The sequence below is a fragment of the Nothoprocta perdicaria genome, unplaced genomic scaffold, assembly GCF_003342845.1.
Source record: "Nothoprocta perdicaria isolate Ctin4 unplaced genomic scaffold, notPer1 scaffold_86, whole genome shotgun sequence".
Taxonomy (NCBI): Eukaryota; Metazoa; Chordata; class Aves; order Tinamiformes; family Tinamidae; genus Nothoprocta; species Nothoprocta perdicaria.
In genome coordinates this window covers 960,997-987,780 of record NW_020456154.1, presented here as the reverse complement: position 1 = coordinate 987,780, position 26,784 = coordinate 960,997, and the positions used below count along the sequence as shown (strand labels likewise).

At 42.0% G+C, this 26,784-nt stretch overlaps 1 protein-coding gene across 1 annotated transcript in view; it reads right to left on the bottom strand.

Annotated features, from left to right (window-relative positions):
- RFX4 (regulatory factor X4) overlaps positions 1 to 26,784 on the bottom strand; it is an 87,908-nt gene that overhangs the window by 25,435 nt on the left and 35,689 nt on the right. The window contains exons 5-13 of the mRNA XM_026052256.1: positions 20,550 to 20,611; positions 14,621 to 14,834; positions 13,652 to 13,729; positions 12,280 to 12,443; positions 9,842 to 9,942; positions 8,051 to 8,109; positions 6,418 to 6,562; positions 4,232 to 4,326; positions 2,761 to 2,878 (exon numbers count right to left, since the gene is read on the bottom strand). Of these exons, the coding sequence (XP_025908041.1) occupies positions 2,761 to 2,878; positions 4,232 to 4,326; positions 6,418 to 6,562; positions 8,051 to 8,109; positions 9,842 to 9,942; positions 12,280 to 12,443; positions 13,652 to 13,729; positions 14,621 to 14,834; positions 20,550 to 20,611 (1,036 nt within the window). The remainder of the gene's footprint in view (positions 1 to 2,760; positions 2,879 to 4,231; positions 4,327 to 6,417; positions 6,563 to 8,050; positions 8,110 to 9,841; positions 9,943 to 12,279; positions 12,444 to 13,651; positions 13,730 to 14,620; positions 14,835 to 20,549; positions 20,612 to 26,784) is intronic.

The window sequence follows — 26,784 nt, the reverse complement described above, 5'->3', positions numbered from 1 at the left end:
ACAGAGAGAGAGACAGAGAGAGAGACAGAGAGAGAGACAGAGAGAGAGACAGAGAGAGAGACAGAGAGAGAGACAGAGAGAGAGACAGAGAGAGACAGAGAGAGACAGAGAGAGACAGAGAGGAGCCTTTTTGGGTCAGGGATTATTCCAGCCTGCCCACATCACCACACTTAAAGGCTCTGCAGGACTGAATCTCTGTGTTAGTCAGCCCAATGTCAGATAGTGCAACTTCCTGTAATCAAGCTTCCAAAGCACATATTTCAAAGATATAACTATTTTGGCCTGCATATAATGAAGATCCTGGCATATAACACTGCTTAAAGTGGAAAAAAAATCAGTGTGGAAAACCAGTTTCCATATGTAGCCAAAAAAAAAAAAAAAAGCATAACTTTTAACCTAAATAAGAATAAAAATATATAGATGCTAGCATGCTAGTAAATGCTAGTAAATCAGTATCTTTTTTTTCTCTTTCTCCATAGAGCTCACTAAAATGTATATGCTGGTGTAAAAAGCTTCAAGGAACTGCTAAAATAAGTGCAGAGGAGCCTCTGCCTTCTGCTCTGTTTATGTTCTCCAGTTGTTCTACTGGCACTTGTTCAGCTCTGCTTCAGGAACAATGCATCAAATACCCTCACACTGGAAGTATTACAGTGTTAATATCTGAGATTACAGTTTTGGCTTTGTTGCTAAATCATCTTTGGGCCATTTTTGGAGAAACACAACTGGGTAGCCCAGGCACGGCTCTGCTAGCAGGAGAATATGGTTTTGGTCCCGTTCTCACCTGTGAAAGCTGGAAGGCTCAGAGCTCCCACTGCCTCCAGTGGGCCTGCAGGATTGTACCTGGCACAAGGAAAACTCCACTCTGTCTCAATAACTGGTAGAAGAGGGACAGAACCAAAACTTGTCCCCTTAACACTGATTCAAGATTCTGCTGAAGCAGGTAACTATGGCCTAAGCACCAACATACAATAAAGATGGAAAACCATGCCCCTTTTTTTTTTTTTTTTTACTTTTCCAAAATGAACAAAGATTTTTGAATTGATTAAAATTCCAGGGTACCTCAGCTTCATCCTGGCCCACAGTGATATTTTTTCACCCTTGCTTTGACTACGACATTGAAAAGCAGGTACTGACCTGCTTATAATATTACTGACCTAATTATAATACCAACGAATAATTCTCAACGTTCACATTTGCCTATCTGACAAACCCATAAATGTTTTCATTAATAAATAAAATCACAGCTGAGGATAACTGAGAATAACACAGACGTTCCAAATAGCTAAYGATCTAATAAGTAATTTGGGTGTTCCTGATTGAGTAAAGATATTYTGTTATCTGATGCTTTGAAACAGAGAATGTTTGATTAGTTTACTTATGTGTCCTAACACAAATAAAAATAATGCTGCAACGTGCATCTCAGTAGCAAAAATAAAATCCTCATGGGCCCTTTAATTTCAGTATTTCTGACTTTAACAGTGTAACCTCAACACTATACTAATGCAGAATGGTTTTTCATTTGTAGACTGCTAGTTTATTTTCCACATTGGGATTGTTTGCAGAGAGCAGTATCGTGACCCAAAGTGTCGGAACACAAAATTCAGCATTTATCCAGCACTCATATGAAGAGGTTTTTGAACATGGGGACGTATACTGTGTTAAGCAGTATCAGCTACGTTTATGCCCACAACAAAAGGAAAGCTAGAGTGACTCACACAGCAAATGAGTCCTAGAGGGGATGGGAAATAGATGTGACCAGGATATTGGTGCTGAAAATGCAACCTAGCAAATGGAAGCTGTGATCATCATAGGGATGTTCACTGTCCTGACGTCTAGTGGCAATTCATTAACAGCTGCTTGGGAAGCTCTTAACCATCGAAAAGACAAGAAAAGCAGTTCCAGATGAAAATACAGTCTATTGCAAGTGCCTATCTCTCCTGGTATCTGAGTGCTAATAGCATAAAGGACATTGAAGCTCAGCTGGCAGAAAACCTTGGAGTTCAGTGCACTGCAGTAATTTCATTTGTGATTAATCTAACAGCATATCCTGACAAACGTGCATCTATAAAAATCATCCCTCATGAGAAACATGGTGCCAAATAGTAACTGAGTGTCCACACTCATGATGCAATATCCCTTTTCAATCATCTCTGCTTTTAACCGATTTTAACCTAGCCCTCCAAATGAGCTGTTTGTGTCCCAGGATTCAAAGCAAAGTCCTTTCTGAAACCACATGGAAGGGCAGCATGCTTCTTCTCTACAAAAAGTAAATGTCTATCTTCCCACTCTGATTTTAATAGTCTGGAAAGGACTTGCCAGGGGTATAGAAACACACTCGGTTTGCAAAGACTGCTTTAAAACGCTAAGTTTCCTGAAAGCAGAGCTATCAAACTGGCTTACTGGAGAGCTTTTTATTGGCTTTAGTGCCAAGCCATCTGCCATAGCGTCACGCGCAGCCACGATGGTTTAGGTGACTGGGTTGACTTTGCCCTCAAGTGCTCTGGTAACTCCTGCAGCCGACTGTGACTGATTAGCCCAGCTACGGGCTGCCACCAAGCAGAAGGAAGCAGCAATGCTTTCAGCCATGCCAGCCAGAGCTGGAAGAAAGACCTCCACCTGAGCATTATTTGCAACTGTCAGTAACCCCAACTAAATTTCAACATGTGAAAACAGGTATGTTTTTGCTTAACTGTACATTACAAGCCAAGATGTAGAATTTTTCAACAGTGCTATGTAATTATTTCAACAAAATGAAAGTACCAAAACTGGGTGCACTGTGCAAAGTCATATCCCGAATCACTCGAGTGCCAAAACAGGACCACATCAGGAGGAACTGTTGAGCTACTTTCTTCAAAGAGCCTTGTCTCTTGGCAGCTACCTACAAGAAAACAGATATATCTGACATGACGAAACTTTTATTTCTACTGCCTGATTTAGCTGAACAATGCACCCCGTATTCATGTGAACCTACTAATGAAAAAAAAAAAGGAAAAAGGAAATATATATACTTACCATTACCTTGACTTTAAAATAATCACTGAAAATTCAGAAAAACATACCCAGAAAGCTACCTTATCACTATGTACACCCACTGTAAAGATGAAATTCTTGAGTATTTTTCAGCACCAAAACAGAATTTCTTTTATAAATGATGAAAGATCAGACTGCCAAAAAAAAAAATGCTCTGGTCTTTATCTTAATCTAATTTTGTTTCATGATGATTCCCAGATAAGGAATCAACAGTGCTTTATTTACACTGAAAACATATATTAATATTTCAAATAACATTTATTACTGAAAATAATTACTCCTTTACATTTTTGTTCTTGCAAATTCACAAAATCCTACTGGCAAAAGTACTTCCCAGAAAGAAAAGCTTTATCTCATCAAACCTGATTTTCTATAGTCATATTTAAGTTAAAGGATTAGATTTACCCAATCAGCTAATAAAATACATGCCAAGTTCTTCCCGAAAAAATAACAATTAAGAGTCTGAATTCTGTATCATTAACTAAAATAAAAGTTCCTCCCAAAAATGAAAATCCAGAATAATGATTTGAATTTTTTAATAGAACATCCTAATACAAAGTAGAGTCAGCAGCAGAAGTTAAAATAGTCAATCCTATAACTACATACCCTGCGTGACATTACAATCATGGCTAAATAAATTTGAAAACATTTTTTAATGATTTGTCAGTAAGCTTCCAGACCAAGGAAAGTTAAAATAACATATATGTCCTTGATATCCCAACTTAATTTGAAAGCCAACATAACTGCATCCCTGTCTGAATAGTAAACCTTTCATCTTTACACTTACTTAACTGTATAGAAATTAAGTAGCTGGCCTAACTATCCTCTTCCTCAAAATCTCAAAAGGACAAACAATGTAACCAGCTCCATTTGCACTAGATAGCTAGGGTGGCTTTGAATGAACTCTCTCTTTATACAAGTGAAATATTGATTTGTCTGGAAAGACCTTAAGTCTGTCCCATTCCTGAATATCACCTTTTAGGACGGAACAGATAAGCGCAGAGTGAACCCAAACCCTAAATGTGAACAGTCCTCATACTGAACAGGAAAACTACTGGGATTTTGCCCACTGCTGGTTTACTTTTAGCCACTACCTCTGCACAGTTGGTTGTTTTTTTTCCCATTTCTACTAAAAACCAGTGAGCTGAATGGAGCTCATTCTGTACCTCAGTGCCTCAGGTCCCAACTCCCACGTACCAACCTTCACAACACATCTGTCCACCATGGAGTCCAGCCACTCGATGTAAGACTCAATGGGGGACTGCTCCTCCAGAAGGTGATCAAACTCCTGGTACACTGGCCAACAGACAAACAAAAAGATACCCCAGTTCAGTGCTTGGATTCAATTGAGAGAGATATAAATCACAAAAGCCAACAGTAACTTCTCACAGATTGGCTATATTTAYTATACTGGATCGATTAGCTCGAACAGATTCAACATCCTTAGTGCTGACCAGTTTGTTTTGTTTGGTCTCCAACTTGCTTCTACTGAAAGTGGTGGAGCCCCTAAAAGTGGCATTTTAGCAGGAGCAAAATCAGGACCAACTACTTAAAAAATAATCTTCTAGTTTAAGCTGCAACTGTCCATGATGCCCAGAAGTGAATCATTAATAGCGTTCTCTACGAAGAGTGCGAAGCCAGGCCTTGACCTTGGTAATGAAAAAAGGTCATGCATGAAATTGATTTAGAAATGCATAAAGAATCCTCTAAGCACCAAATGGATGAGCATTGTTGATAAGACTCTCATCTGTATAGCTCTTTAGTTGCAAAAGCATAATTTAACTGCTGCAGAACATCTATTTGTGGTGCCCAAACCACAGAGAAGCACAAAGATTTCCTGAAAACTTCTACTTCTTTAAAATAAATGTTATAAATGCAATAATGAATTTATCAAGAACAGTTTCAAAAGATGATCCGAATACTTTTAAGCTCTCTGAAGCACACATATTTTAATACTGAAAGCAAAAAGAATTGTCATTCAACTGCAGCTCTTAAAGCTGCAAGTCCCTGGTTTATTTATGAAAATCAGCAACTGGAAGACAAAGAATCATGTGCTTTGACGTCTTGAGAAACTCTTCAACTCAGCTAAAATAAACGGCCCACTAAATCAAGACCAAATACACTTTCTACCCGCTGTGTCACAGGATGATCTCAGCGTGCTACGCATTTCATTTACGCTAGTTATGAGTATCAGCAGAAGGGATTTCCCATCATAGGAAGCCAGCGAGGCAWTGGGTCGAAGAGGCAAAGCACAGAGAGGTGGTAGCCAGTGAGCCACACAAAGGACAAGCTCCTCAGCCTTCACTTTGGGCAGCAGCATTCGAAGATGAATGGGCAAGCTGGGCAGCAATGCACTCGCCTTGCACTTCACTGTAACCTGGTTCATCTTAYGCTTGCAAAAGCTGTATGGTCAGAAACACTATCCAGCAAGGAAAGGAAAGAGAGGTATTTGCTCCCCACTTCTCTTTTCTGGTTGTAGTTTTAATGAATGGGCAACCTCACTTTACTCAGGATGGGATCTAAGAAAAACCCAAAACATGGTCTCCTTGCTTGAGCATTCGGCTAGACATAAACTGTGTGATACAACAGATGAAGTGACTCACATCGTGCACAAAGAGGGAGCAGGAGCAGAAAGCCAGATCAGTTGCCTGACTTGCTGCTGCAATAATACAATTGTGAACAACCCCCTACTGAGAGGACAAACTGCTTAGCCTCAAGTGACTGTTACAGATACCTCTATGGGACTTGAGAAAGGCAGAGGCAGCTACCACATCCAAATAGGAAAGAGCTGCTCTTCTACCCAGTGCTCATTTTTTTTTTTCTTTTCTTTTCTCTCTAATCTTTCCTATAGGGAACCTATTTCTTTCTACTTACAGTAGCTGGAAATTGCATGTTCTTAGTTACCAGAACTGCGAATGTTAGACTAGGTCTCAATTCCAGATCACCGTAGCCATGTGGAGCTAGACCTTTGAAGGGCTACGTAAACTACACCTCAGCAATGGGGAAAAAGAAGTCAAAAAGCCATAATCATCCCCATCCATATCTGCATATCTAAGCAGGATCCACTGTATGCTAAACATTTCTATTAGGTCAGCATTTCTGGGTGCTTCTCTCTCTTCTAGATGGAAAATACAAGTCCACCACATTTCACCACAACATGTACCTAAATCTATTTGCATTTGGGAAAATTTCATTTGATTTGAGTTTCGCTTCAAGCTAAGCTTCTCAGCATTTATCTTAAGCCTCCACTGTTGTGATTGCTCTTGATAACTGCACTTCTTTTCTGCAAAGCAGTGGCTGCAAAACTGAGCAGTGTCGCTTTCACTGAGCTTCGTTTGCACCAGGAAGCCAAGTTCACTTGGCTGTATTTGGCAGTTCTGCTCTTACATTGTATGATGAGCTTCCTGTGTTCCTCCCTYGAGTCCTCCATAGTATAGAGGGTTTGTTTGGTAATGCTATTCAGATCCACATTCCTCCAGTCCTCCAGCATTTGGAATGTGATGTCTGCACTGTGGATCACCGTTCTTGATGCCTGTAATCCAATCCAATCTATTCATTAGTTCATGGTTTATTAGATTAAAAAATCAGCTTTATCCCCTTTTACGCTTCCTTAGCTAGGCTCACTGAGTTGATTCTCCTTATGGGTTGATTCTCCCACCCACCACTCTGATATCTCTGATGGGAGCTACAGGGGCCTGTAAATGCAATCATTTTACCCATGCTACTCAGCTGCAAGTCTTTGGCTCCCACTCAGCACAAACCCAGGTGAGCTCCCCCAATCCAGCTGTTCTGTTGCTAAACTCCTCAACATACAGCAGCCCYGGTGACTTTCTTGGGCAGTCCCAAAGACTTTCTTCTTCAGTCCCAAAACAAAATCTCTCCTTTCCCAAACTCCCATTCTTTCCTCAACTACACAAAAAAGCTTGAGTTCATTTTCCTCTGCAGCAGCATCTGCCTCTTGGGTACTAGAGACAGGCATTTGCTGGCAGTGAACAGCAAATGGGCTGGAAAGAAAGGAAGTGGTGCAGGGTCATAGCCATCTAACACACACCAGCTCCCTCTAAATTAAACAGAGGTGATAATCCACAYTATCAGCTTCCCCAAGGAAATGATGGATTTGATGACTTCTTCAGTGGATCCCAGGCCTGATGCAGATGTGCCTGGGCCTGATGTGGCCCCTATATGAATGATTCTGATTTCCTCTGAATACCTACRGACCTCCAAACTTCAGAGGTGGCCCATCAGGTAGCACTGGCACCTCTGCCTGCACCACTAAAATAATGGAGGGATAAACWAAGGAGTTTGTGAAGGGCTATTTTTTTTCCCCCAGCCTCTTCCTGTGGGCTTTTCCACTCTCAGGTTTAACCTGGGGCACTGGACATATTTCTCCAAAGAGGAGCTTCACCATGATTAGGAAAACAAATTGTCTATTCAGAAATATGAGTGAAACCATTGAGATCAGTGGAGCATCTCCTTTTTATAATGTAGAAAATACAGCCTTATGGGGTTTTTTTTGTAAGTAATTGTAATCTAAACTAATTGGTGAAAAAGGAATAGTGGAGAGTACTTTTGATATTCACTTGTTGTGGTTGCATATCTCAGTTCAAAATCTCAGCAGTTCAGATCTTTAGCTTTGTACTAAGTTTAATTTGATTTATAACATACAATTAGTTCTGTATTATTTTGTCAGGCAGGTAGAAAGTCTTCTTGCTTTGCCACGAGCCTGATCCCAACTCCACTGAAATCAACGGAACATCTCTGGTTTGTTCATTTCATTGAAATAATCTCTTTGGATCAAATCCTAGATTTGTTTCATAAAAGTTCCCCATAGAATTTAATTATCAGAGAGTGACAGGTACCTATCAAGGCATTTTGCTGATTACTTTTTGATTATTGTAAAGATGGTCAGAATGAATATTGAAGACAATCTGCTAATCTCCTTATCTCTGCTGATGTGTCAAATTATTAGAAAAGTCAATAAAAGCAGTATTCAGTAAATGTGGGTAACTGAAAGATTTACCTGGCAGAGATGGTTTAGTGATGTCTGTCGCCGAAGAATTTGTGAGAATCTCCTGGACACTACAGGAAAGAACAATTACGTATTCACATATTGTGATAAATAAAATTAATTTTCAAAATACAATGTTAAAATCAGAATTTAAAACTGCCATATTCTGGTCATATGCAATGGTGTCTATACACAATTTATATGAAAAGCCCAGTTTTAATTTAATTTTAAAATCTTAAATCTGGATGCTCAATCCTCAGTCAGTATTTCAAATAAGCATTATAAATAATGATTTATAGATAAGGTAAATAACAAGATGACAAGAGAAAGGTAGAGGGCAATGGAAGAGCTTGGCTTGTTTAGCAGAGAAAATTTTCTCTTGATACATAAAGCAAATAAAGACCAGAAAGACAGAACTCCAGACAGAAAGAAAAATACTAGTGCAAGAACAAAAGAGCATAAGATAAATACATTATACATTAGAATAAGTTCCTAGGACTTAAAGATTCTCAAGGAGTCTCCTGACTGGACTACTAAGAACTAAAATACTTCAACTGGAATTTGGTCCAAGTTTCTGAAAGAAAACTATGTGCTGCAATAACACGCTGTGGAGGCAGAGGTGCTAGAACCTGTAGTCGTAAGGTAGTCACCGTTTTCTGTTCCTAGTTCAGTGTTTGTATAAATATGGGGTTTTAAAATGCATTATTGTGCATCTTTTCTCTGAAGTCCACAAACCAAAACTGCAAACATGACCAAAACTTGTCGTTACTCCCGTCAGTACTTCCCTCAGCTGTGCAAAGGATAACAAATCCTAATCAGRAGGAAACAACTGCACAAGTGGCAGACTCAGGTATATCCTGGCGGGCACTCAAGTTACCCTCATATTAAAATCACCAGATGTGCAGATCTGGCCAAACATGCCTTGGATACAGCCACAAAGTAGGTACTCTCACTGTACTGTATGTGGAGGCTGTTAAAGATTTAAAGAATGACTAGAAAGCGTAGTGTCCCTCTCTCTCCCCTATGATCAGGAAAGATTTTATTGTTGCACATCCTTACTATTTCTGAACTGAAAAAAGGATGTGATAAAATATATTTGCAGATCTGGCTTCCTATAACTTTTAAAATAAATKAGTAAATAACAAAAAAGCCCTGAAATTTGTTATTCTAATTTACATCCTGAGTGTTCTCAGCAAAATATACTCCTAATTTTCCATGCTGATCAAAACAGTTAATCCTTCTCCTAAATTAGTTTTTTTTTTTCTTTTAACTTTGTGGTGTGGAATTTAGTGCTCATGAAAGGCAAAGAATTGAGAGCCGTGAAATAAAGCAGGCTTTATCAATAGGTGATGTGCACTGCAGGCATCTACAAAGCACATCTGAAAAGGCCTAGTGCCCTTTCCTGTGGTGACAGGGTAATTTGATCTCCTTCATTTTTCACTCTGGCACTTTTTTTGAGCGAGGGCCTCAAGCTGTATTCAAATTGTGCTAGCCTAAAGGTTTGTTTAATAATTTCCTTTGCCTAATATCATCCCTAATGTTTGCTTACTATCAACAAAATTAATTTCTTATCAGACTCCACAAGAAAGGAAAGGCAATTCTTCTCACTTTGGAGCGGTGCCTCATTTCACTAGATGAAATTGGTTCTCATGAGCAAGTGGAGATGGTGGGTGAATGCAAGATTTATAATCCTGGCGGTTTTTTGATCCTTAAAACAACACTAGCCTCATTTCCAATTATTTTGTAATCAATAAACATTCCCTTCATCTTAGATTAATGGCAAAGCAACGGGACAATACATACATTCAAATTTGATATTTCGTAGGTTTTCTGGCAGGTCGTGCAGGGCTACTTTCAGCCACTCGTCCAGTTGTTTTGCAAACTTTCGGATCACCTGAGTTAAACTGAAAAGAGAAACCAGAACATATTTACTTGCTGCTTCATAGTGTTAACACCCGTGAACATGTAAAGCCTGTGGGTCATTCAGCATTTCCAGCTCACTGTTAGGCATGGCTGAYGACCTATTTTGGTCTGTAGGTAGGAAAAAAATCTTCTCAAAATGTTTGCAGGAAAAGGTTAAAAAGCAACATGTCCAAAGGCTTACACAGAAAGGAAGTGTCTGTACTGCACTACAGTGCTGGTTGTAACTGGTGTTTTTGTCTTAAAATAAAATTATTTTCACTCTGTTCAAAAATGACAAGTTAAAATCACATCTATTTAGGGAGGACAACAGATCAAAATTTGGATTTCAACTCAGCTGTGCCTATATTAAYGCAGATAAATAGTGGGTCATGCAAGTGAAGCCCTAACTAGCTCTGCTGCAGGCTGGAGCCAGTGAGCGGGTGGTGGTGCCAGGGAGGAATTTCGAGGCCATCCTGCGCAGGCCCGGGACGTGGGGAGAGCAGCAGGATCCGGCCGYTTAGCTCTGCACGGGACAGCAACTTCCGCGGCCACATGAGGTTTCCCTCTTCCACCCCACACCTTCTGCTAGGGGGCCCCAGCCCTTCCCGCTCCGTGCTAACCTGGGCAGGCAGCTCCCTCGGCACCTCTGGGGCCGGCCTGGCACAGATGGCCCCTTGCGAGGGGCTGCGGTGCTGGAGGGCAGCCTGCAGTCCTGCCCCACTGAGCTGTGCTTTCCCCAGCCCTGCCCTGCCCTGCATGCAGGGGCAGGACAGGCAGAGAAGGGGTACAAGGCACTTGCCCTCTTTGGGCCAGGCAGCGTTTCCCATTTGTACTCCTAAGGCCCTCTACACCTGAGAAACAAGTGTGGCCATGGGCCTGCTTTTCTCCACACTGCCAACTGGGGTGCCAACTACTGCACCCCTCAAACGGGCTTTTCGGGCCAGCCCCCATTTGCTCCCAGGAAGTCCTGCTGAGGATTCTGGCTGAGTCAGCAAGATTTCCTGCAGCAGCTTCCACTGCAGCGAGACCCTTCTTCACCCCCTCCAGTGCAGGCTATGGCTTAATAGCCACAATCTGGCCCTTTATATGCATTACAAAAGTCTATATTCACACTCAAGTCTCTCCTTATTTGCTATGAAAGAACTAAGCAGCTTGAGAAAAGGACTGCTGTTCTGTTTAATCCTTCCAATGAAATAGATTTTTGGGKGCTAGGGGAGAAGCCTGTAAAAACGTACATGTGTCATCAAGGAAAGCCCTGTGCTCATAACATGTTTCTAGTGGGAAAAAATCTTGCCTGTACTTTAGTAATCATATAGTCTTCATGGTACTGATGAATTTGGGAGAGAACAACATCCTGAAAACATTTGCTGTGATTAGAGATTCTTTAAAATCTTAGGGGCCAAATACACAGCACCATCAATAAACTCTTACAGCAATATTCTTCAATTATTTGGCTGCAGGAAGGCATCAGTCAAATAATTCTAAATGTGAACACACATACTTAAAAAAAAAGATATTTTCCTGATGCTCATAAGAGGAAGCTCAAAGTATGGAAATGGTTGGATGCACTCCATGATTACACATTCTGCTGCAAAGTGTTGATCCCTGCCCTGCTTTGCCTGTGTAACTAAGACTCCTTGGACTCAAATGAGATCCAGGTTGGAGGAGAACAGCTGAGATCTACCGTGTGGATTGGTAAGGAGAATTTAGATTAAAACAAAGGAGGACCTAAGGGCAAACACTGTCTATAATAAGCATGTATCTGTTCATCATAGAATACTATTTATATGAATCCCAGTTTTCTGAGGTATAATCTTCATGTTTTCTACTCCTGATGAGCAGAGTAACAACTGGGATCCAAGAGTGTAAACAGAGACAAATGCTTTGACTGCCGTTCCCAAACATGTGCCTGAGTATTTACCTACAGAGCAGCCAGGACAGCTCCTTTTGCCACTGTAATTCAGAATGCTGTAATGTTACTATGCCAGACTAGCAGAAAGGTGTCTGAAATATTCAGAGGACAGAGGACTGGCATTCTGCAGCCTGCAGATTTCTGATGTTTCCTGAAAGCTGAGACATGACCATCTACTTAATGCTAATAAACAAAAGAGGAAGTAATAGCCTTTATCACAGAAAAATGGTATTTTTTCACAAGTTCTACCAAAATCCAAAAAATTCTTCAGAAATACATCATCTTTGCAACTTTTTTGACCTGACTCTGATCTAAACTCAGGAAATGGATGTCAACAAGCAGCTTTCTGAGAACTGGTGCCATCTATGAAGCACATACATGTACTAAAGGCAGCTGAGCTGAAGGTGGTGGGTGGGACTAGTCATACCTGTCAGGTAGTGCCTGTAGTACCGTTGGCATCAAAACTCCAGAAATCGCTTTGTACAGTATTGAATCACAAACTCCCACTATGTTCACTACGGTTGAAGAACCCAGTACAGGCAGCATATGAGGGGGCATCCCTTGCCAAAAGTGCAGAAGAAAACTTTGAACCTGCAATCACAAGAGGCAGCAGGGACATTTAGATGAAAATAATTAAAGGCTACAAATAAAAAAAAAAAAAAMCAAAAACTATTACTTCAGTGAATCAATTGGCTTGGAGAAGGGGGTAGTGATGAAGGAGCATTTGTTTTTCCAAAGCTGGGTATCAGATTTAATCAAACTAATAATCTTGTGGGTCCCCATTTAAACACGTCTAGGAGGAACTTTAGGAAGCACACAGAGACTGTGAAAAGAGGTGAAATTGCTCCTTACAAATAGGCAGATTCTCTCATATGGAAGCATTTAGGCTCGGTCCAATGACTTAAAAAGAGCCTCAGCTTTAAATCAGAAGACTGTGAGTACTGTGAGAGGGTGAATAGCAGGGAATACCCTTCCATTCTTGAGAATTCAGAATCAAAAGTCCTGTGACTTACCAGGATCAGGTGTGTGGCAGTCAAATCAGGCCCACCTATAGTCAGATCTGTTTTGCTAGACTAGTGCCCTTCTCCACATGTGATATAATAATGCTTGCACTCCTGTAGTGCTTGGAGTTTGCAGCCTTTCTGCTCTGATTAGTAGATGCAGTACGATATCCAGCAGGCACCAATCTTACCCACATTTAATGGGTCTTAGTGACTGCTGAGCAGCAGCAGCAGCAGCAGCATRTGTGCTCTTAGCTGCACTGCAGTGTGACAGAAGAGCTGGACACTTCAGCTACAGGCTTACCAGGAGGTCTGGGTGGCTGTAGGTCCCCACCATCCTGCCCCAGCGTTGACACAGCAAGAGCAGCAGAGGCCACTACTCTGGCTTCTGCATCAGCCCCAACTTTGTGCTTAACATTCAGAAGAACTCCTTCAAAAAGAGCTCATTTCCAGCTCAAAGCTTAGGAAAGTGGTGGTGCCCACGCTTCTTGAGTTGTAAGAAGTGGACTATCCAACATCGTGTAAGGGGACGTTACTACTTTAATCCTGCTGGAGAAGGGACACACAAAACTATTCCCATTGCTCTCCTACCTTTAATTCAGGTAACCTTGTAAGTGAGACTTAATGGTATTAGTTATACATACACACTGAAACTGGTGTATATATATACACATGAAAGTGGTATATTYGTGAAAATGATCAAAGCCATTATTTTGTAGTATCACATTCAAAAATAAGCTCTCAGGTCTATCAATAACTTTCATATCATTAAACTACAGCCCTGGTTTCTGACCATACCTCATCAAAGTTTGCTCTTATCACAGTGTCTAATATCCTCTGACAGTGCGTTCTATACATCATAATAAAGGTAGAAACCTGAAAAAGAATGAGGAGAACACAAAAGATAATATTCTTTTAAGAAAACTGCTTTAAAAAACAGAATAGAAAGCCCAGAAAAAATATTTTTTCTTCTCTTTACTTATGCACAATTGCAAAAATAATGAATCCAGTTAGGCCTTGAGTTCAGTTAGATTAGCTTTAAGATGAGTTTTSTTCTTAAAAGTAAATTCTCCCTTTGATTTTGTGGATTTTTCTATGTCAATGGGGATTCTTCAAATGTAAGAGGAGCAAAAAGCCTCAGTGAGATCAAAGACGAGAATGTGGCCCTAATTAGGACATAAAGAACTATAAAACCTTATTCTTTTGTTCCACCTTACATTGATACTACACTTGTGAATAGCATCAGAAAACGAGCAAGCTCAGCCAAGGGCAGTTGGGGGATTTTCGTCATATGTACAGAGAGGATTCTCTCACCTTCCAGCCTACAAGGATGACAGACACACTAAGCACACTCTGCTCTCAAGAAAGTAGCAGGATGGCTTTCAGCTTGCCAATGACTGCGTTTGCAAATTAAACAGCTATGATAGGTTGCAGAAACAGAAGTCTGAGGTCTTGTTATTCTGGTTATTAGTGATTTAACTAGTTACTCTCAAGCCTCTTTTGCTGTATGTAACGTAACTTAAAAAAAAAAAAGAGTGTGCACAGGCTTCAGAAATGTTTTAAAGAAAAGTGCAGCTGATACTGTGTCAGCTGCCTATGCTAAAGAAAAGTATTTCTTCCTGCTATATGAAGCAATTAAGTTCCTCATAAATAAAGTCAAAGCATTATTAAACTCACTGTAATTTAAAGTCTTTATATTTTAGATAAGGCTTTCATCCAGAAGGGAAAATAAAACAAGGCAAGCTGAGAATATTTCCAAAGTGTTACCTTCTCCTCTGGCAGGCTGGCTGGCAGATTTAGATCTTTGACATTTGGAAACTCTGGCAGTAACGTTCCAAGTTTGGAGCGTGGTGAATATGCCACTGTCTGTTTGGTTACTTCTTTTTTTCCTGTTTCRTTGACCCACGCTGCTCCTTTTTTTGAATACATCACATCGTAATACTGAGAGTTTTCTTTCACTGCAATTCCATAATAATGGTACCTGATATGTAGAAATAAGCAATTTATAAAGCAGATTGTTTGAAAATTAAAAAGGAGGAGGAGGGAAGGAAGGAGAAACGGTCAATGTTAATGATTTCTTCAGCAGAACAGACTTTGTGACAGTTTATATATCATTAGCAAAAATTGATTCAGTAGCAGAATATTGCAATAACATATTAGATTCCCAAATTTCCTACCTTCTGGTGGAAGAAGCTCTATGAAGAGTTACTAAATCTGGCTGTTGCAGGGCAGGAAAATAACAGACTACCATTTCTTTCTACTTACAAAAAAAAAAAAACATCCTAAAGCTCCTTGTTGGCAGGGCTGTGCTGCRCAGCTGCTCCTTTAGCAACAGGCAGAGGTACAGACCCTCTGGCCTAGCCCTTCTGTTGCTATTTCAGCTCCCTGATTTTAGCCTGTTGAGAGCTGCTTTGATCCCTGAACACCCTGCATCCTTATCGCAAGTGAGTTGCTCAGAAATGTTTCAAAACTTGAACAACACTTCAAAGAAAGGAGAGGCTCATACCAGAAAGCAGTGAATGTTTGGAAATACGCACTTCTGACTAATATGCTGTACAACACAGCCTCACTGTTGSGCTCAGGTGAGTAAGATCCAGCACACAACAGTGCAACTCCAGCTGTGCAGACCAGGGGCGAGTTGCGCAGTCTGGCTGGGCTGCAAGAACAGCTGGCGCTGGTTTGTGCTACAGGTGTCAATGGAAGCCCTGATTATCTAGTCTAACCCATCACCAACACAGAAAAGGCAGGACTGTTTCTTCTGTTCATTTGCTAGGCTTGATTTCAGTTTCTCAGCTGTAACCACAACCAGTATATCAGCTATAGCTTTAATGATTACCCAAAAAGTCACAAAACTGTATTGCTCTTGTACCTTTCATTCATTTTCCTCTTCTAGAGGGAATTGCCAATGCTACTGCAGTTCTCTCCTTACAGCCTGGCAAAAGCCCAGTCTGTGAGGAGTTCCCATCCTCTGGATCCAGCTATAGTGGCAGGAGAGGTTACTGCCTCCAGGAGTTTGTCCTTGCCCTCCTCAAGTCCCACTTTCAGATCAGTGCACATGAACAGACCCTGGGTTGTTTTGGGCAAAACCAACGGGCTTTGCTATGGTCATCAGACAACAGAGTAGGTTTGAAGTGATCACGGCTTACGAGGTTCTTTTGCAGYAGCAGATTCGCTGCAAGCCACTCACCCGCTAATCAGTGGGTGTCATAATCCCCAGCAGCCAGGAGCTGTGAGTGCTAATCTGGTCTGCCAGCACAGATGGGCTCAGGAGAGGCCTGGGGAGATGCAGGAACCTGCTAGGATGCAGTTCCCTTGGCACGTCCGCTAGAGACATTCTGTATCTTCCATCCAGGGAAAAAGCTAGAATATTGTATATTGATATATGATGTAGCCATAATACTGAATAGTCCACTTGAGGTTTATACAAATGTTACACTGATGTGACCTGAATGGGATTTCCCAACCTTCAGTACCTCAAAAAGCCACACTATCTGTTTCAAAACTACCTGTGTTTAAGTCAAAAGGCAGCTTGCACAGCAGAAAYTCAGCTCCAAGCCATCATTACCCCRGTCTTACCTCTCACCTCGCTGGCCCTGCTGTGTCCTTACCTCTTTATGCCCAAAAGAGCACAAAGCAGYGCAAAGGTCTCCCTTAGGGCTTGCTCAGGCATATCTTACCTGCAGGTGAATGTCACAAGAGCCTTTGTGGGCCAAGCTGCGCAGGATATAAAAGGTTATAGCACCAGTTCTGCAATCTCAGCTTTTTAGCTTGAACAGCAGTATCCAGCTTGCAGCCCACGAGCCCAATGTGGCCTCTAGCAGCTGCCATGCAGGGGTTGTAGAGAGCAGCCATAAGGCTCCCAYAGGTCTTGTGCGCTTGGTGGCATGACAGGGCCTGGGAAAAGGAAATGCTCTGGGAGGCTGTCATGACAGGTTACTGGGAAAAGGTCACAGCAGAGAGGGCTGCAAAGGTTCTGGGCAGACTGAGAGGTTTGTATAACCTAGACAGGAGGCAGTCTCTTTTATCAAGTTTCCTCTTCAATCAAGTCAAGCAAAAATCAAATAAAAGTTTTTTTTCATTCAAAAAATGAAAGCCTCAAAAATATAGTAAAATTTAATTGTGTCTAACTTAATTTCTAGTGTATTTCACTCAGTAACAAACTACCTAAAAGGCTTTTCCAAGTATCTTCCAAATCAAACGAATAGCAACAGCCAAACTAATTCAGATTTTTTTTTGCAGACAGCTTTTTCCTTCACTAATCCTTCAGGCTCTTTTTAAAGAACTTTTCTAGGTTACTGTCAGAAAATAAAAAAAAACATTTAAGGCAATTAAAAGGGAATAAAAGTTTGAGCTGCAAGAGAATAACATGAAGACAATACAAAAACATTTTTAAGATAACTAGTGGAATGATTTTTCCTTTCATGCATCCAGTACCTGCTCCTTTATAGGAAGGAGCAAAATTCCCTTCTCACCRCACATTGGCATAAGTAACCTCTTCTGTAAATAATTGAAGCATTTCAAGCTACAGTATAGAAAGAAACCAGCTTTTATGTATAGCTGCCTTCTCACCTGTAGTGGAACTAGTTTTAAGCTCAGCGCAATAGAGAACAGCTGCTGCTTACAGCAATAAACCCAGCTGCAAAGGAGAAAGCCTCACAAGTGATGGCCAGGAGGGTGATGCTGTTGAAGGRCTGAACTTTTTAATGCTACAAGGTGGCCTTGCTGCAAAAAGACTGAAGGCAGAACAGTGTGAAGTCTGATAATCTTAACTACTTCTGTGGCTGAGTTTCCTTTGGCAGTAGTTGGGAAGTGGAGGGAAAATCATAGTGACAGCAGTTGATCGGCACAGTTGGTGATAAAGGGACTGAATTGTTAGCRTATAAAGTATTTTCTTTCTGTAACACTTAATTGGAAGGCAATCAGATGCTTCTGAAAACCCACCTAGAGCTCAACTATAGTTCTGCAGGGTCTGGCAAGGACTGTGTTTATTTTAACAAATTACAGTGCCCACATAATGTGCGAATGTGTTTATTTCTCTCCTCTTAATTAGATCAGCTGATAATGACTCCTCTGGATTGTAAAATTCTTGGGTTGTTATGCACTAAAGAAGATGTAGACATATTCTTCTGGACCAGAGCAGTGTGATTTCACAGGTACTAAGACTGTGAAATGTGAGTGGCCGTGACGTCCAGCACCAGGCGCCACAGGAGCCGCCAGGGCCACAGCACAGAGCCCAGGCTTCACCAAAGCCCTCCAGCAGCTGTGAGGTAGYGAGCAGACCCAGTGCAAAGGTGGCACGAGAGGGGAAAACTGGCAAGTGCTATAAAGTCCTGTTGATTTTGGGCCTCATTCAGATCAAAAAGACATTGCTTTTGCAGAGGCAAGACATCTCTAGTCAGCTCTCAAGGGCGTCTTGCTTCTCTGAGAGACAGTGACCTGGAGCTGGAGGGGTTGAGAGGCCCCAAGTGGAAAATGCACCAGAGTTTATCCTTCCTTTAGGCTGGAAGACAAACAGTGAGGCAATGGAGTAGCCCATGTCAGAGTGATTTGGCAAGTTACACAGGATACTGCCATATGGGATGTTTCATAGAGCAACTCGAGCTCAGTTTTTATAAATCTCCACAGATTATTCCGTGTTATAGTTAATGTTACACCCTGCTGCTCCAAGTGCTGCCCTACTGTGCTTTGTTAATATGCTGCAGGACCACTCCACCCATGTTCTGAGAGGTTCTGGTACTTATGTTATGAATACTCTCACAGTAGCTCTGAGTTTGCCAATGGGAACAGTTTTCAGATCTTCAGTTGACTGCTGAAATATGGCTGCTCTGGAAAGTTTAGTTAGACAAATCAGGAAAATCTCTTGAGATGGGGAAAGCACATACAGCCCCACTAAAGGAAGACTGCTTGACAGGAGTCACCTGTCAGAAGAGGGAAGTGAAGTTAGTTTTTCTTTTAGCATTTCTTTTAGCATTTGTATTTAGTACTATTTGGAATAGAGCATCATCACTATATCAGAGAATCTCAGAAGGGCTGAGGCCGGAAGGGACCTCCAGAGCTCATCTAGTCCAACCCTCCAGCAGGGACACCMAGAGCACGGGGCACAGGGCGGCATYCAGGCAGGTTTGGAAGATCTCCAGAGGAGGAGATTCCACAACCTCCCTGGGCAGCCTGTGCCAGGGCTCTGTCACCCTCACAGGAAAGTTCTTCCTCACATGGAGATGGAACTGCCTGTGTTTTAATTTGTACCCATTGCCCCTTGTCCTGTCACTGGCCACYACTGAGAAGAGTTTGGCCCCATTCTCGCTACATTCTCCCCTCAGGTATTTGTACATATTGATCAGATCCCCTCTCAACCTTCTCTTCTCCAGGCTAAACAGGCCCAGCTCACTCAGTMTTTCCTCATATGAGAGACGTTCCAGTCCCTTAATCATCTTTGTCGCTCTCCGCTGGACCCTCTCTAGAAGCTCCATGTCCCTCTTGTCCCGGGGAGCCCAGAACTGCCCCCAATACTCCAGGAGCGGCCTCCCCAGRGCTGAGCAGAGGGGCAGGATCCCCTCCCTTGACCTGCTGGCAGCACTGCTCCTAATACAGCCAGGATCTCATTGGCCTTCTTGGCCATGAGGGCATTGCTGCGGCACGGTTAACTTGGTGTCAACAAGGACTCCCAGGTCCCTCTCCATGGAGCTGCTCTCCAGCAGGTCAGCCCCTGGTCTGTCCTGGTGCCTGGGATTATTCCTGCCCAGGGGCAGGACCCTGCACATGTCCATGTTGAACCTCATGAGGTTCTTCTCTGGCCAACTCTCCAGCCTGTCCAGGTCCCTCTGGATGGCAGCACAGCCMTCCGGAGTGTCGGCCACTCCACCCAGCTTGGTGTCATCCACAGACTTGGTCAGGGTGCCCTCTGTGCCCTCGTCCAAGTCACTGATGAACAGGCTGAACAGCACCAGGCCCAGGACTGACCCCCGAGGGGGGATCCTGGCCCACTGGCCACAGGCCTCCAACTGGACTCAGGCCCATTTATCACCACTCTCTGAGCTCTGCCATCCAGCCAGTTCTCAATCCACCTCACTGTCCAGTAGTAATTCTTGCCAATATTTGGAYTGCATTTTAGGAAGTGCTTTCTTATTTCTGAATCAATTTCTTACTCTGGAATTAGGGTGAACTGTTTTCAGGAAGTGCCATCTTTGGAATGAGCAATAAACTAACTTCTTGATCACTGAAAGAAATGGTGGATTTCATTACACAAGCAAAAATGGTATTAAAAGACAGATTTTGGACAACTTCAGTTTAGTCCAGTGTCTATTTCTACCTAAATTGCATGCATTCTSTCTCTTATCTGCTAAACTGAAACCTGATGTTAAACAGCTGTCATTCCTTAGCGTCCAGCAGTAGCTGCATTACTGATGGCTGTGAATGCCCCGTGCAAAGTGAGCAGAGATGAAAAGCATCACAGGAACAATATGGAAAATACTGCTGATTAAATTAGGAAAAGATCTCCATTAGAATACCCATGCAGGACTAGCACTGCTGAATCAATGGGACAATGTGAGCTCCACAACAGAATCTCCATCAAAATTGGGTTTAAACTGCCCAATGGACAAATTAATCCTTGTTGTTATATTAGTGAATTCAGTAGAGTAAAACCAAGACCATATGGGGCTCTGTGCGAGATGGTAATATACCATACATTGCTTACTTTGATTGGCCTCTGGTTCCAAGTCTTCTTGTTGTTAGCTGTGGAAACTGCTGCCTTATTATCTGCAAATAAACAGGCTGATGTTAGAAAATAATGCACGTTTACTGATGTTTAATTTAACATAGACTATTGAGACAGAAAGGCAGAAAAATTGCACTGCAGTATCACCAAAATAGCTGACAAGAGAAATCAGACCAAGTTAGCCTGTACTAAAAAAAAAGACCCTTATGACTTGTTCCGTTACTGAAAGATGAGAAATAAACTGTTAAAATCAATGTAATTTCATTAACAACCATTACATTGAATAAAGACTTTCTGAATTTACTGGACCAAAATACAATTCCTTAAACTCTAATGTCGATTCTGCTTCTAAACTTAATGAGGATTGTACTGGAATTGGCCTAATATTTGAGTTATTTACACATCAGCTTGCAGGATCAACAAACTTGGTTTTATGCCTAGACACCAGTAACCAAAAATTTTCCTTAGCACCCTACTCCAGTAAAATGAAACTTTAGGGTCTGGGTACCTTTTCATTATGAAATTACCCTTTATGGACAATTTCTCCTTTTGAGAGTTTCAGAGGCAAGATTTCCTAAGGACCTGCACAGTCCTGCCATTTAGCGCTCTCTTTTCTCTGAGACGACTCCCTGAAAAGATTTTGTTATTTGACAGGGGAGCCACTTCCAGCACGCAAGGCTCACTTGCTGCATTTGTAAAGATGGCTCATAATCAAATTATCCTCTATGGAAAGCAAGTGCATCTTAGAAACAGCAGGATATTTTCAAGAATCCGGACTCTGGTCTGTCGGCAGTGACTAAAAGGGCCCTGGAAGTATAAAACAACAAGCCCTTAGTGCCAGCTGCATTTAAGGAAGCAAATATAGATTGTGCCTCTGTGAGCCAGGCTGGTCCCGGTGCAAGGGCCAAGCGCTGGGGGAGCCCCCGGGGAGGCAGCGCTCAGCCSCGCGCAGGATTGAACCTGCTTCTCCGTGTGGTCTGCAGCAGCGGCGGCAGGAATACTCTTCCGTCAARAGAGCTACGCAAGAAAGACCACAGTAAGCCTCGGAGATTCACTTCCAGGAGGAATTGCTTCCTTTTGAATTATAACCCATTGTCATTCTGTTTCGTGACAGAAATTGCTAAATGTTTCCTATATTTATGGAAAAACAAGCGGTATTCATGGGAAACAGGCATACAAAACAGAATACAATTATTCAACCAGAAGAAAACGTCAATTAAAATTGATTAAATAATATAGATTTTTTCCTTGAGAGCTATTTTGCCACAGTTACCACAGTGCTAAATATTTAATCCTGATTGATGACTGAAAGCTCTGGAACATGTATTTGGATCAAAAGRTACCATATAAATAAAGACATTACAGTGTCACATATTTGACTATTTCTTCAGTAAAATTTCTTTTTTCAATCAAATGCACAATCCACCTCCCTTTGTATCACATAAAAATTGACCTGCGCTGGTTTCCAAGAGCTTTGCACAACGTGGCTTATGTCAGAAACGCAGCACAGACCTCAGACTTCACTAGGTTGTTCAGCTTTAATTTCTGGAGCAAAACTTCAGCAAACAGTAAAACACTTTTGTGGAGCTGTGAAAGTTCAGCCTAGCTGTTTGATAAATGAGCAGACAGGCAAGCAGCCCTTCTTTCTTTTTTTGTATGGATTCAATGAAGCCTGCCTAAAGAACACCACATGCTGTTCCAGCTACTGATCTAACATTCCGCAACATCTCAGCCTTCCAAATTCCCTTTAATTACACATTAATCCCACCCCTCTCTCTTTCATTTTCTGCAGACAGGGTTGGGGGCTCCACAAGGCTGTGGGAAAAAAGGGCAGTGCTGCAGAACTACTTTCTGGGCATGGTTTTGGGTTAGAGGACAGGTTTTTTTTTTCTTTTTTTGGTGGCAGTTGTCATTCAGAAACCCCCATTCCTCCTCCGAGCAGCAGTAGCCTCTGAAGTAAATCTGCAAGAGTCGCATTTACTTTTACCCTAATTTTCCTTTTGGAACAATATGAATCTGCATTACTTTCAAAGTCTGTCAAGTAGTGATGAAGTGTTACAATGCACACTGTAAATGCTACTTTATGATCCATATGCCATGGGAGTTCCTGGGATTTAAATAAATCAGCCAATTTCTACATACCAGGGCAGAGGTGATCAGGAAAAGAGAAGAATAACAGAGCAGTTGATCAGACGATCCTTTTTTCTTTGCTTTGCTTTTTTAAATCCAGCATGTTTAAACAGTGAAATACACCATTTGGAATACTGCCAGAATGCATTATCACTTAAACCAGTATTTTTTACCAATAATTTGCAAAATAATAAAAAAGTAAACTTTTGAGAGAGAACATCAGATTTCTTTAATGCCTCATATGTACGATATATATACACACACATAAATATACATATATATACATACATATATATACAGGTAAAGGCATGGCATAGTCATGCTTGGGTGCTTCTACATATAGGTAGAGATATTTATGGTTGTCTTTAGAATAAAACTAGTCCTAAGTAAGAAACGAACCATTTGTTCATATAAATGTTTATATTCAGCTAGATTTAGGTTGACTCTGTATGCAATGATACTACCAAAAGCAGAGAGATTTTCCCTGCCGGAAGAGAGGAAGCCAGATTAGGCAGGACAAAGCAGAGTTCACTATGCATGGAAATCAATGGAAGAAACAGAGAGTTCAAAAATTWGGATTTCAATTATACTTTCAGCCTGAAAAGTCACTCATGGAAATGCAGCAAAATAGTATTTTATGTTTATTGACTTCCAAAGACCTCCAGAGAAAATGAGTTAATTTTACARTTCAAAGTGGGGTGGGAGCCTTGTTGTCCGACACGAAAGTTCATGCTAGGATCTGAAAATCCCCTTGTATCCTTTTCCCTTCCCCACTGCAGCGCGGTTGTGTAAGCAGAAATGAAGCAAGACTTGACAGCACAGTTTGAGGCTGCTTCTGAAAGGAGCCCAGACCCCTTTCTCATAGCAATGCTGGCTTCGCCACAGAAGGGGCGGTGAAAAGATCTCATGGGTGAAATCCAAGGAAATTTTGGAGTGCAAAGGACTTTTACCATTATCCTTCCGTGGAACTGAAATTTCACCTTATGTTGCCTCAAAATGAGTACAAATCTAGGTGTCTATGAGAYGGGCTGAGTAAAGAGGTACAGGTTTTACACTATCCGAGTAAAAATCTGCTTAAGTTGCAGCTTTTAAGTGTTGTATTTTATGCTTTTTTGGGTTTTTTTGTTTGTTTTTTAGAAGACAAATGTAAAACAGGACTTTCACAGGGAAACAGTCTSTGTTCCCACTGTACTTCCCTCAGAACCCACTAGTTCTTTGATTCCTTTCTCAGTTAATAAATCTCGGTTCAGTTTTCCCTCTTTCCTCTATGCCCTGGGCAAGAGCTGTTTTTTCCCCCCTTCCTATAGAAGGTCATACTTCATAAAATAAAATAAAATAAAATAAAATAAAATAAAATAAAATAAAATAAATTAAAATAAAATAAAATAGAAAGCAGTGCTGTATCTTTTTGCATCTTGATGGTTCTCTTGCTAATTGTCCAGTATTTACTTATGAGTGAGGCAGAAGATATTCCATTATAACTTACACTTATAACCTTTGAGAGGACTGTTCTCTCCAGGCATATCTAGGTGCATTTGTTTAACCCTTTTGCAGTTAATGTTTTATGAATGCCTGTAAAGGAACAACCCAACCCGATCACTTTCCTTCCCCACGGGCAGCAACTGTTCCCCTCCACATGTGGGGGAGCCAAAGCTAATGCAGGAAGGGTCTTTGTGTGTCATTCTCCCACACTGACATTAAAACACTGTAGTATGGCATTCAACATATATGACACAGAGTTAGCAGGATTCTTTTTTAATCTAGTGTTTTTTAAAAACCTACAAGAACTGTACAAATACATCTGAATTAAATATCTCCTTATTGTGTTGTTTGTCATTCTCAACATAATGAAGTCATTTAGGCATCTCTGGAAAATTGGGAAATCTCTGTGAACAACTAGAAAAACAATGTTCCTCTGTCGAGGTGTGTCCTGGGGCCCGCACAGCCTRTTGCCTTGGACCCGGCGAACTGCAGCAGCAGCAGCAGCAGCTCTGCTAGCAGCAAATAGCTGCAAAGGTGCATTCCTCCCTCCTGATTACTGCCAGCTGTCATTTCTGCTTTTGCTTCTCTCCCCCATCTCGGCCAGCACCGAGAGGTTCAAACACAGGCTGAGCCACCCCTGGCTTTACAGGGAGGAGAGTATTTTCTATGCTGCCTTCACCTTTGCACTGCAGTCCATCGCTCCTTATTTTGTCCACCACCAAAGCATGAACTTTATGCTTCCCAGTTATTCCACCTAAATTCTTCCATGGCACAAGACTTGAAAACAGAACAGAAAAACCAACCAACCTCATGCATCCACCTTGTCGCCAACAAATTAGGGGGAAGAAAACAGTGACATATGAAAAATTTTGAAATCTTTTTTCCCCCCTGCCCCATGCCAAAATGTTAAATTTTGCTCAAGAGGCAAAAGGCAGAGAATGACTTTAAGAAGCCTTTCCCTGGAACAATTTAAACTGCTCTTTTCAAATGGTAAGTTGATTTTGTTAGTGCATCTGAGCTAAACAGGACTCTCGCTCCTTTCTATTTGAGACAATTCTAGCCATGGTTCTAGAAACAGATGAAATACATTATGCTGCAACACAGAAGCTGAACTCTGCCAGAGTGAGCAACAGATCCCAGGTTTTCATATCTGGAGCTTTAAGAAGCTCTAGAACAACTTTAAATAACACAAGAACAATTCTCTTTCCTCTGATAACAATTCCTCCTAGCAAGGCCTGGTTCTGTAAATCTCCATTCAGGTTTCCAGTCTCACAACTAGAGGACAAGCCTTACTAATATGAAGTCAGGTACAGAAGATCTGTGTCTATTCATCCACTTATGGTAGTGTCTCGTTCTTAAGCTTCTTTGCCAGGCAGAAGAAGAGCAAGTAGTGCTGCAAATATAACTATGCTTCTTTATTTTCCTTGCTGTGAAACACAAATACAACTGATACCCTCTACCTTATAAGAGAAGAGGGGGATTTGCAGGCCCATTCATTCCTGCCTGCTACTGTTCCAGCTGGGGCATCTTGGGGTTTCCCCCATCTGTTTGAGAACTTTGTGAATCCTGCCTTGAGAGAGTCTCTCACATTGCCCTAAAGAAAACATCAGGAAAGCAGTGCCATAAGAAACATCCACTGCCAGGACAAAGTATGATCAAATCAGCCCAGTTATAAACTACTTTTTGTGCCTGAATGAGGAGAAGAGGAGGCACTCTTCTCCTATAGATTACATCTTGCTCGCTCAGTTGCATGGTGAGGGAGGGAAGAGCACAGTGTACAGCTCCCATATCCTTGGCTGCACACGTGTTGTCTACATAGAGCCAATAACCTCCCTGTTTCTCTCCACTCACTTCCRTCATTTTGGGGAATAATGCATGGTCTAGCCCCAGGTTTCTACTGCCAGTTTATCTCAGCCAGTACTGCAAAGCAAGACAGCAAACACTCTTGGCACCTGCTTTAATGCCTGTGCCGCAGAGCAGATCCTGTGAGATATTCCAGCCGAGCTGGCCCTTCCAGCAGAGCTCAGGGGCCCTTTCCTCAGACGCCTCCAGGTACCCCAGCACCGTGACCCCGCAGCTCCCACAGGCTGACGGCTTCCAGCACGACCCGGAATCACAGAGCTGCGGCTTTCGGGGCCGGCCTGCTGGAGCCGGGYGGATCCGAAGGGCAGCAGAGCTCGCCCTGCTCGTGCTGCTGCCCGCGGGGCCTGTGTGGAGGAAAAGGCTGAGCGCCCGCATCCCTGTGCTCTGGCAGACCCGGTGCTGCGGGACAGCCTCGGGATGTGCCAACGAGGCATGAGGTAAAGCAGCACAGAGGCTGCCCTGCTTCGTGCTGAAGGCCGGCCTCGAAGCCAGGTGCTTGCTGATCCAGGGAAATTCCCTTTGCTAGAAAAATCTTTTCCCTCTGCAAAAAACTGTGAGTTGTCCTTGCTGGTTGTCTTACTCCATGGGCTCAAGGAGAAAGAAGCAATCAGTGACAAGCTGCTAGAATAGAAGGAATCTGCGAAGCAGAGCCAAGGCAGCAAAGAGCTTTACGAGGACTTTGTGAACCCTCCCTTCTCTGCATTAACTGCATTCACCTCTGTGGTACTTATGTTCTCAG